Here is a 10,977-nt window from a genome sequence, read left to right as displayed (position 1 = left end):
ACCATCACCTCCACTAGGTGTCCTCCCGCTCTTCCTAACTTTACAGTTAGAGTTGATGACATTCCTGGATCCTCCTACTCCTCTGTGATGTTCCCTGAGGATGCATAGGCATTCAACCTTGTTTAGGATCAGATCCACCACCCCAAGCCTCCTGGGAACTACATCAAGAACAATTTAGGAACTTTTAAAAATCTTTTTCTCCACTTTCATCTGCTCTATTTTCTGAAATCAAACGATGGCCAATGCAGGCATACAGCTTCTCGGGTTTACGTTGGCCTTCCTGGGCCTCATTGGCACGATAGCATCCACAGCCATGGTGGAATGGAAAGCTTCGTCGTATGCAGGAGACAACATCATCACAGCTCAGGCAATGTATGAAGGGCTGTGGAAGAGCTGTGTATCACAGAGCACTGGTCAAGTTCAGTGTAAAGTGTATGATTCACTTCTACAACTACCAGGTAATGTTGTTTTACATATGTACACATGTACCACTGATCATATTATAAGGCACAGCCCAGTGAGCGTATAACAATTAAAGTATATTGAGTCCTAAATCATTTCTCTTCATCATCATTTCTTCTTCTACTAAAATATGGGTGTGGGAAGAACAAGAGAAATGGGATAATGAAACAAAGTTTCAATTATGAAATTGAAATTATGAATTTAGGAAAGGTCTCAATTTTAAAAGTAAGATGTGTGTATGCTGTAAACAAAGGAATGTGTGAATCCCTGTGGTCATTCAAAGCTCCCTAAAAATGACGTGCATGCTGAGACATGCCCCTCAAATACCAGCAGCTGGATGATAAAAAAAAGTATCCTTCTTTTCAATCAATTTAAGAGGGATATAAGTTATATATATATATAAGTTGTTGGATTTGAAATATAAATGTGGACTTTGTAAATGGATTTCTAATTTCTATATGATTAAAGGTTGATCAGATAGGAATGCGTTGAGTTCTTCTTAGGTGGATGTGACTCATTTCGTCTGCACTCCCGCCTGTTTTGTGCTTTACTGAAGAGATTTATTAAGCTTAGGTTTTGTTTAAGCTTTTATTTAAAATACATTAGGAATTAGCAAGTAGTCACAAGTAATCCCTGGTTGCAATTAATATGTATTTGAAGTACGAATATGGATGACCGAGGGAGACATTAATAAAAAAAGAATTAGAAAGCTGGGAAATTGCATGAAACCTGCTCAAATCTATGATTCTGTGTGGTGCCCTTGTTTGCAGGGATGGTACTGGGCACACGTGGACTGATGCTGTGCTCCATCATCCTGAGCTTAATTTCTATGTTGGTGAACACGGTGGGCATGAGGTGCACCACCTGCATGGCGGATCAACCGGAGCAGAAGGACAAAGTGGCTCTAGCTGGAGGGGTTATCTTCATCATCGCTGGTCAGACTCCATTCACTTCACACATGCACACACAAGCAAAGACACACACCGCTTGAGCATCAGCTTGCTTGGAGGGATATGTTTTGCCTTAAAGATGTTGCACCTCACTACTCTGTGTTTTGCTTCGACGACTGTATTGCAACACGTCTTATAGATGATTTGGCTTGAGGTGAATGAATATATGGGTTCATAGAAATGTTGATACATGACAGATGACAGTCGTGCATTTTTTAACCTGCAAAACTATCAAATGTTTTTCCGTTGATGGTTTTCAGGTCTGCTTGCTCTGGTGGGAACATCTTGGTATGGCCACAGAATAGCCAAGGACTTCTACAACCCATTCACTCCGACTAATTCTAGGTGAGAATGTCCTTCTCTGCACCTTCAGTCAGTAATTCACAGTAATTATAGGGCATCACTGTGTCTGTGTGCAAGGACAAAGAGGACGGACACTTGCCAGCTAAACTTTTTATTATACTGTTGTTCTCCTGCCAGTCAGTTAATCAGTTAGTATTACACACATAGTTTTTACTTCAGTACCAATACCATTCTGTAAAGATGCATACAAGTAAAAGTCCTTCCCTCAAGATGTTTCTACAGTAAAAGTACAAAAGTAATATCAATAAGTAGAATCCCTTGCTGGGCAGTAACTATTTTATATATTATTGGACACTTTAACTTGGACACACTTGGATTGTGTTCATGGATTGTATATATTGTTTGTACAATCTTAATCTGCAAACTAATTGGTAATTATGTGTCACATAAATGTAGTAAAGTGGAGTCCAAGTAAGCATATAAAGTACAATAACAATGAACCACTCAAATACAGCAGGCTACAAGTACCTCAGAATTGCAGCCAAGTAGGCCGACTAAATAATTGGATAATTCGGAAAATATGAAGCTACAACCAGCAGTGTGTTAGCTTAGTTTAGCATAAGAACCGAAACAATTGGGAAACAGCTGATCTGAAGTCGTTATAGTGAGAAGTCTCTAAACCAGCAGAGATCCGAAGTAAAATGTTTTTTACACTTTTAGCCAGGCTAGCTGTTCCCTCTGTTTCCAGTCTTTGCGCTAAGCTAGGCTAACTGTCCTCTGGCAGTAGCTTCCTCTTTAACGTACAAACATTGTCACCTAACTCTCAGCAATAAAAGCAAATAAGCAGATCTCCCAAAATGTCAAATTATTTATTTTTATTTTCAAGCATATTCTTTCACGCTTGGATGGTTCACTTTGAATTTTACTGCTGTAAATCAGATCGAGCCCAACGGAATATAATATATTCATCTTGTATTTAGACTTGATGACTTTCAATGCTTGTCTTTTCCAAATTTAAGCATAAATATCAGTGTGATGTGTGAATAATTCACAGATATGAATTCGGAAGTGCCTTGTTTGTTGGATGGGGAGCGGCCTGTCTCACCATCATTGGAGGGAGCTTCCTGTGCTGCAACTGCTCAAGCAAGGGCTCAGGGAAATCTCCCCACCATCCACCGTCCAGCTCCACAGGCCAGCCGGGCCGCGACTACGTGTAGGACAGTCGCTCCATCCGGCCTTTGCAGGGAATTGTCTTCTGTCTTTCAGATTTTTGTTTCTGTTTCTTAATGTTTTACAATGTATATTTGCAGCAAAAATAAGAAAAAAAGAAAAAAATATTGTTATCCCTCAAGTACTACATAATAACTATGGAAATCAATATTGCAGATGATAATAACTTGAACCAGTATGTTTTTGTTAATTGCTTTGAAACTTGCCACTATTCCATCAATTCATATAAAATATAATACTCATTGCGTTCGTAATATTGTATGTTTTTATAGCATCATGGCTGGTGATTAAATCCCATATAAAACCCCTGCGAGCCAACAATGTTTTTGTATTTCTCTGTACTTTTTAATTTTCCAACTATGTGTGTGTCACTCAACCACAAGCCCACTCGCTCTTTTCATGCTTAAAACCGGTGTACAGATATTTTAAAGGAATTATTATTTCAAAGGTGTGTGTGTTTGTGTGTGTGTGTGTGTGTGTGTGTGTGTGTGTGTGTGTGTGTGTGTGTGTGCTTGTGATACTCCTACCCAAGGTTCGGTATCTTGGTCATCGGCATCTTGTTTTTTGACCGTCACTATCTTGTTATTATATCTTGTTACGTCTGAATGCTGAATAAGACATTTCTAGTTGACCAAAGTGTTAAAATTAACTTAAAGTTGTAAAACAAAAACTCAGATTAGACAACGCAGTGGTGGAAACATGTCAATCACAAGGTAGCAACGCCCTAAAGCATACACAGGTTTATTGTCTATTTGACTCTATTTTATTACCTTTACTGGCTCTTATAAAGAATGCAAGTTTAAGGCACTTTTGTATTGGCGCCTGAGTGTGGCATAATGCACTTTGCTTCAGTACCGTTCTATTCCACCTGAGAAGGATGGTAATCACAAATGGTCAAATGTTGCTCCACCTCTCCTGAGCATTGGGCAGGTTAAATTACTACTCCAAAAGCTCAACGCTCATGCAGCAGTTGGTCCTGACTGCATCATTTCATTCATGAACATTATGAAATTCTCCACTTTCCAGTGTTAATGCTAACTATATAACTATTGATCCAATAATTTGTTTTATGGTTGTATGGTTTTAACTTAACTGTCAGTTATGTGGCATGTTAAGGCTTTTATTTGTCACAAACTTTTCCATATGCAGCCTGAATGGATGACATCATGGAAGAAGAGCTGCAGAAATATGTTGCCTTAGGGACGACAAAACTAATCCCGACAGAGAGAAAGCAGGCTGGGGAGCGGCTCCTGACAAGCATACCTGCAAGCCACTGACTCTTGTCCCAACATGCCTTTTCACAGTGAAGCCATCAGAGTTTATGAAAACCTGATTCTAAGTTATTTAAACCCATCCATGTTTCGTGAATAAACTCACATTGTGCGATTCTCTACATGGAAGAATTATGTACATCCCCCACCACATCCATCCCACCAGCACGCTCAAAACAAGACTACTGATGTATCTGTTGTATCAACATACTGTTGTCTTCATTGTACCACACACAACACACACAACACACACAGTGCAGTGATACTGCAGCAGCGAGCGCCACCATCTGGTAACCCTTGAGTCTGCTGCTCAAATACCAGGGAGAACATGCAATGGGGGTGGTGCAGTGGCTAGCACTGTCCCCTCACAGCAAGCCTGGGATCGATTTTTTGGGCCTGGGATCGATCTCTGATCCCAGGCCCAAGTCAAGGTCAAGTCCAACTCCCTGAACTGGGGAACACCCTGTGAGAAGCAAAAGTGCACTCAAAGTTCATGTGATGCGGTTGTGGTGTGGTGACAGGAAGATTATCATTAATTCTTCCCCCCTGACTTCCAGGAATAATCTGGGCTCATATTACTGTCAGTGATACCGCGTAGTATTGTGGCGTACACCAAGAGTACAGTTAAGGATATACTGACGGGACATATTAATAAAAGGTATCCATAAACAGCTAAATCTGGGTACATTTAAAAGCCTTACACTAGCATCTATTCTACTGCCATGTTACAGGAACATTTGAAATTGCAAGCTACAAAAACATTAAGATATGATTCAAAATGCAATTTTAAACAATGTTATGCCCATATAGATTGTATCCTTCCATTGTATTAACTTTTCAGAAAATTGATGAGAGAATAAAATATCTGTTGTTTACTTTAGTCCAAAGTCTAAGTCTAAAGTCTAAGTGCATTGTGAAAATATGTGTGAGAAGTGATCATGTGTGGCCACTAGAGGGCAACATAGGCCAAGTTGTGCATCAATTTCCCAAAACCTGACATACATGAGTATATATATATATATACATACATACACACACACACACACACACATATATATATATATATATATATATATATATATATATATATATATATATATATATATATACATACATAAGTCATGGATACTACTAGTTTGATGATAATCCTAAAAGACACAAAGGAGGACAAACATCTCTTGATCTTATAAGCACCAAGTAAATGTATAATTATCGTTGTTAAGCAAAGAAATTATATATTTGTATACTTATTTTTCTTAACTATTAACTATCCATCCATCCATCCATTTTCAATACCGCTTATCCTCATTAGGGTCGCGGGGACTATTAACTATTACTTTGTTAATCATTTGACATTTTTTCATGACCCTATTTACACTTCTATATGACTCTCACTCTTGTTAGCATTAATATCTTTAGAAGTGGTATATCATCAATAATCGTGCACTGCTGCAGCTCAGTGTGAAGAACGGAGTCAGAGCAGCTTGAATATGAATGTTGGGGTTTCTTGGATTCTCGGCTACTGCTGTAGGTCAAAAAAGTGGAAGTGTGCAAACAATAAACCACATACAAGTACTCAGATTTGACCTTTGCTCTTCCTCACACTTTATCTTCGGACAGCTTGAACAAGTCTTGAATAAATTGCCCAAATCCTATTTCCCCAAAGCTACGATATCCACAGCTGCTCCATGCGGACGTTACTGAAGCCAAGTTTGTATCGTAATTCACAGCGCCATTAAAAACTTTCTTTTATTTCATGATCCATCAAGTATTACGAAACACTGCAGTAAAGGTCATTCAGAGTGACATTTTTATGATCCTTCTAAAACAACTGGACGTTCAGACTGAGGAAGTGCATCAACAGAGCAGCACTTACAGTAACTCCGGGGCTTTTCCCCTCTTTAGCCCGCTATTGGATCTGGATCTGGACCAAACTCTAACTCAAACTGCTGTAATCAGCAGAGTGCAGCTGCCAGACATCACAGACAAATCATTGAACGGGTACACAATCAAACAGGAAACTAAGCTGCTGCTGCTAAAATCAGTTATGTCTTCCAGTGTCATCTGATGTCTCTTGACCACTACAGAACTGGAAGTAACACACTTGTCTTACAATAGTGTGTCAGCTCTACAGTCAACGCTGGGCACAGATCAGCTTAATCTCACGGTGCAGAAATCCAAACCTGAATTATTTGAGATGTTGATCTGACTAAAGTTACACTGACGCTCCCTTAAGATAGAGAATTACTACTATATATAGAGTGTATATAAAAATAGCTGTGCCTGTTACCAGAGAGTGAATATGAGTGAAGTAAAAGAATCACATAAGGATATAATGACTTCTTAAAGTTGTTATACAGACAGTGACGGTCAAAGAATGACGTTCCATTTTTCTTCGCTTGCTTGAGTAATTTGTGTGCTCTAAATTTTGAATCTCAGAAAGATATTGACCCTAACTTAATATCTACAATATGTCAATGGTTTATTGTCTTTGGTGCAAAATTGCTGCATGAAAAGTCTTTATATTCCAACAAGGCTCTAATAGAAACCCTGGAAATCAATCCACTTTATGCTTCTATTCCACTTCATTTCAGAGATAAATATTCTACTCAACTGCATTTATTCGACCTCCCTGTGAAGGTGCATTTATTGTCCTGATCCACCTCCTAGCTGTTTTCATTGTTATGTTTGTATTTAAATGGTACTTCAGAGGAATAAAAGCACACATTGAAATGTATTGAGACTTAATCATTGCATCTCAAAGTCGTGCAGCTTGCAACTCATTAACACTCATTAACACTTAATAACTCAGCTGACCTCCTCCAACACCTGGATCACTTTCTGTACGAAGCTGTCTCCATAGGAACCAGGGTCTCCATATTTGTCATGAGTAGACGCAGGCACTGCTTTCATGTAATGTCTCCATCCTCTACACCACATAGAAAAGAGGGCGATGGATGAACATTTGTGATTAAAATGAATAAAAAGTAATAACATTTCTATCATTTTAATCCCATCTTATGTTGAGAACGTGGTAATACAAGGACAATTATAAGATAGTTAACACACAATATGGTTAACTATAGTACAACCTCAACAGAGATATTCACTTGAAAAGCAATAACATGAACACAAAATGATACAATCTGCAGTGCAATTCTCTCTGCATTGAAGCTGTAACAATATAAAACAACGTCCTTTAACTCAGCAACAACATACTCAAGGCCTAACTAGTTGGCATTCCTTTATCGGAGTATCACATATATACAAATCTTCACCTTTTACATCAGCAGTCAACCCTTGCTTGACTATCAACTGCAGGATCAAACATTTTGCATGGTTCCCTCTCCTTGTATTTTAGGAATATTTCCACCTTCTCTCTTTCTCCAGGTGCATATTTTGGATTCCTGGCAGGAGTCTCCAAAATATCCAAAGCAACATGACCAAGATGTGGACACAAATGATTTACACACAGAGACATTGCCAGGCGTTGCTGCTCTGGCTCTCTGCCGCCTCCCATCTGAAGAAGAGCGGGAGCCAATTGGATCCAAGACCCGTCACCTCTGCTTTCCTGAATGATGCCACGTGAAGACAAACCTATTCAAGCCAGGCCGAGGGTCTGTGGAGTCATCGTTTGTCAAGATATACAGTGTATGAGAACATTGGATAATTTTTTCTTTTACTTTTTCTTTTCATGCAAACTTTGTCTAAATATTGCTGTTATGCTTGTTATGCAAGAAGTCAAATGATGGCGTCCCACTGTAACTTCACACTGTCAGTGAAAGGCCCCGCCCACCATGCTTCCAGTTACTTAGGCTGATTAAACCTCTTCGTGGTGGATTTCGGGTGGTGCTTTGCTGAGAGTTGAGTAATTGTATCTGCTCGGACGGGTGATAAGACACAGAGTTGCTGAGCCAAACGCAGCAATGTAGCGCCATGTTGTCCATCCAAATGCATCTTACTTCCATATTAGAGGTGAACTATATTAGAATGAATATAATATATGGATATCTTATTTACAGTAAACACACAAGAAATCAGACTTGTATCTGTGACTAAATGAATGCCATTCTTTTGAGCTCCGTGATTTGGACAACCACGTTTCCATCAGCAACGAGCAAAAGGTTTCAGCATATTGATGTTTCCTAAAATACCAGAGTGGGTTGGGAGAGACGGGACAACTGAGAACATAAGGAACTGGGAGACCTTAAGTGAGTCAAAAACACTGTGAAAGGTGCCTGGCAGTTGTGTGTATTGGAGGAGGAGTGTTGTTCCCTCACCTTGACAACAGAGGGAGTTAGGAGAGACATGGACTTATCTTTTGCTGTTGCAGTTCTCCAAAAACGGCGAATGATTAGAATATTTGTTGTCTCATGCAGTCATATGCAATTCCTCCATTCCTCCAATTAAGTATTTTGTTCTGGCTAACTGGAAACACTAAGTTAGAAGTTAACTCAGTAAGTCTCTTCATCACTAAAGGACTACTTAAATGCATGCCTGTATTTATGAAAAATCCCTTCTTATTTGTGGGAAACCACATACCAAAATAAGTACTGGAATTTCCCCCTTTGAGCTGACAAGTGAAGCCAAAAATGCAGATTAGCACTGGAATTACATGACATATCACAAATATTATGATATGGTATTTCACATGTGTAGTTTATGTCAATTAATTAAGTGTTAAAGTGCCTTTCATTTCCCACCATAAATATATGGCAGCCCTCCACTGGGGTTTTGAAACAGAAAAATATTAAAATACAATTATTCCAACATATGTTTGGTAAAATATATTTAAAAAAGGTAAAATATTAAAAAAATTAAAATATATTTGCTAATACATAATTGAATCCTGTTTTCTTTTTCCCAATGAAAAGAAACAATCTGAGGGCCATACAGTGATACATATTGCATATTGGTTACCAAAGTCTTTGGTGTGTGTGTCAGGCCTGATCAATATCGTTACCCTCTGCTACAGTCATGTGGGCAGACCAGCAATAAACATGTTACATATGCTCTCATTGAAAAGATACTACATCAGTGTGATATGATAATCCAGTTTTAAAGGATTCCTTTGTGTTTAGGAGTCTGAATCAAATCAACAAAATCCTGTCAAAGAGCTGGATACCTACCACTTGTTGTGCATACGTCAATCCCACTTATAGCATCATGCATCATCACTATTGGTCGTCTTCGAAGGCGTAGACTCTAACAAGGCTGCTGCTGATGAAAAGAACACGTAGACTAAAGTGTATCTATTGCAATTTGTAAGGAAAGATTCGAGCATCCAGATTCAAGCCGGACACAGTGTGTTGATAGTGTTCTCATCTGATTCAATTTACAAAGAACATGTGAGTGTCACTCAGAGGACAGACAGGAAACTGTGAGCGCACTGCTGCTGTTATTTCAGTCTGAAATTGGCCAAAATGTGCTATCTGTATATCTGACGATTTGATTAGACTCCATCCACCCCCAGTTTGCCTTTGGGAGACATTCACTGTGCACAGCATTTCTCTTCACAGCAAGGAGTTTAAACTTTAAAAAGAAACTTTCAACATTTTGGGAAATACTCTTATTTACTTTATTGTTATTTTCGTCTTTAATACTGGAGCACTTACGGCATTTGACGTGATAAACTCATCAACATTGGAGAAGGAATTGTCGGGGTTATATTAATTAGTGGGGAGAGGACCCCGAGGCGTTCCCCGACAATGATCGACCCCCCCTAGCCAGAACGACCCCCCAGCCAGACCGGCTGGACCAAACAACCCCTGGAAGAGGAGTCGAGAGGGAGGGAAGTGGAGATGGAAGCTAAAACAATCCAGGCAGGACCGACGGCTATTCCTCCACTCAGTCGGCTCCTGGCTAATGTGGGGTCGCAGGGCGCTCGGTGCTCAAACATAGACAAAGTTGGTGGACTGTGTTTCCTAATCTCAAGATGGCGGCCATAATGTCCAGAGAATTGTTTTGTTTCTGCTGTTTCCATTTTTCCTGATTCAAAAATGCACTCTTGTTTTTTTGTCTCGTTTTTCCTGTGTAGCAATACTCCAACTGCATTTTGTTGCGCAACCCTGTGTTGCATAATGACAACAAATTGTCCTTGGATCCTTGAATCATGCTGCACAATTTAACACGCAGCTGGTTTTAGCTTCAAAGTTACCGTCGAACAATGAATCTTCTCATCCAACGATCAGTGTATTTCTCTTTTTCACAACATTTTGGGTTATTCCTTTAATGTCTCTGCTTTGGGAGCACATCTGATTTTCCAAGTTTGTTTTGTTTACTGGTTTCTTCTTCTGAGTAGAGGAAAGAGCCCAGGGTAAACAGCGGGGTGTTCAGGCCCCAGTATCGATTATTGACCCCCAGAGAGTGTCGGTTGCTAAGGCCAATCTCGGCCTTTAAGCTACGGGTCACGAAGTGTTCATTTAAAAGTGGTTGCTGCTCTGTTGCAGCCGGTCTCTGCAGAGCCAGTGGAGAGACCACACACATGCAGCATGACGCACTGACTGGTCGGTGATTGAACTTGTGTAAATCAATACTCGCAATCATTTGGGGAATACAAAGTCAATAGCTGACTTTGAGGGGAGAATAATGAAAATGTGTGAGCCTGTTGAGATGTGATGGGCTCAGTGAGACTTGACACCAACACTCTACATACTAGAGTTCCTCTAACATCCAAATGCCGTCTGGATATCTCCGTGGAAACAAACATGCGTAGCGGCTCACAGTTTGTGTAATCTACTTCAGTTCAATAACTTTTTACG

At 39.6% G+C, this 10,977-nt stretch overlaps 1 protein-coding gene across 1 annotated transcript; it reads left to right on the top strand.

Moving 5' to 3' along the window:
* The first annotated feature begins 99 nt into the window (after positions 1-99).
* Positions 100-3,244, top strand: cldn1 (claudin 1). The gene is made up of 4 exons (XM_034555905.1): positions 100-458; positions 1,233-1,397; positions 1,673-1,757; positions 2,770-3,244. Exons 1-4 carry the CDS (start codon positions 236-238, stop codon positions 2,930-2,932), a joined length of 636 nt encoding a protein of 211 aa, XP_034411796.1. The 5' UTR covers positions 100-235; the 3' UTR covers positions 2,933-3,244.
* The last annotated feature ends 7,733 nt before the right edge of the window (positions 3,245-10,977 follow it).

The sequence above is a fragment of the Cyclopterus lumpus genome, chromosome 17, assembly GCF_009769545.1.
Source record: "Cyclopterus lumpus isolate fCycLum1 chromosome 17, fCycLum1.pri, whole genome shotgun sequence".
In the NCBI taxonomy this organism is placed as follows: Eukaryota; Metazoa; Chordata; class Actinopteri; order Perciformes; family Cyclopteridae; genus Cyclopterus; species Cyclopterus lumpus.
The sequence above is the reverse complement of the archived record's forward strand: the minus strand, read 5'-3'. Positions and strand labels throughout refer to the sequence as shown.

Bases quoted from the DNA above. Each gene is read 5' to 3' on its own strand.
- cldn1 (XM_034555905.1), top strand. From the start codon at position 236: ATGGCCAATGCAGGCATACAGCTTCTCGGGTTTACGTTGGCCTTCCTG. The intron at 459-1,232 runs GTAATGTTGTTT...CCTTGTTTGCAG, and splicing joins TTCACTTCTACAACTACCAG to GGATGGTACTGGGCACACGT. The intron at 1,758-2,769 runs GTGAGAATGTCC...AATAATTCACAG, and splicing joins TTCACTCCGACTAATTCTAG to ATATGAATTCGGAAGTGCCT.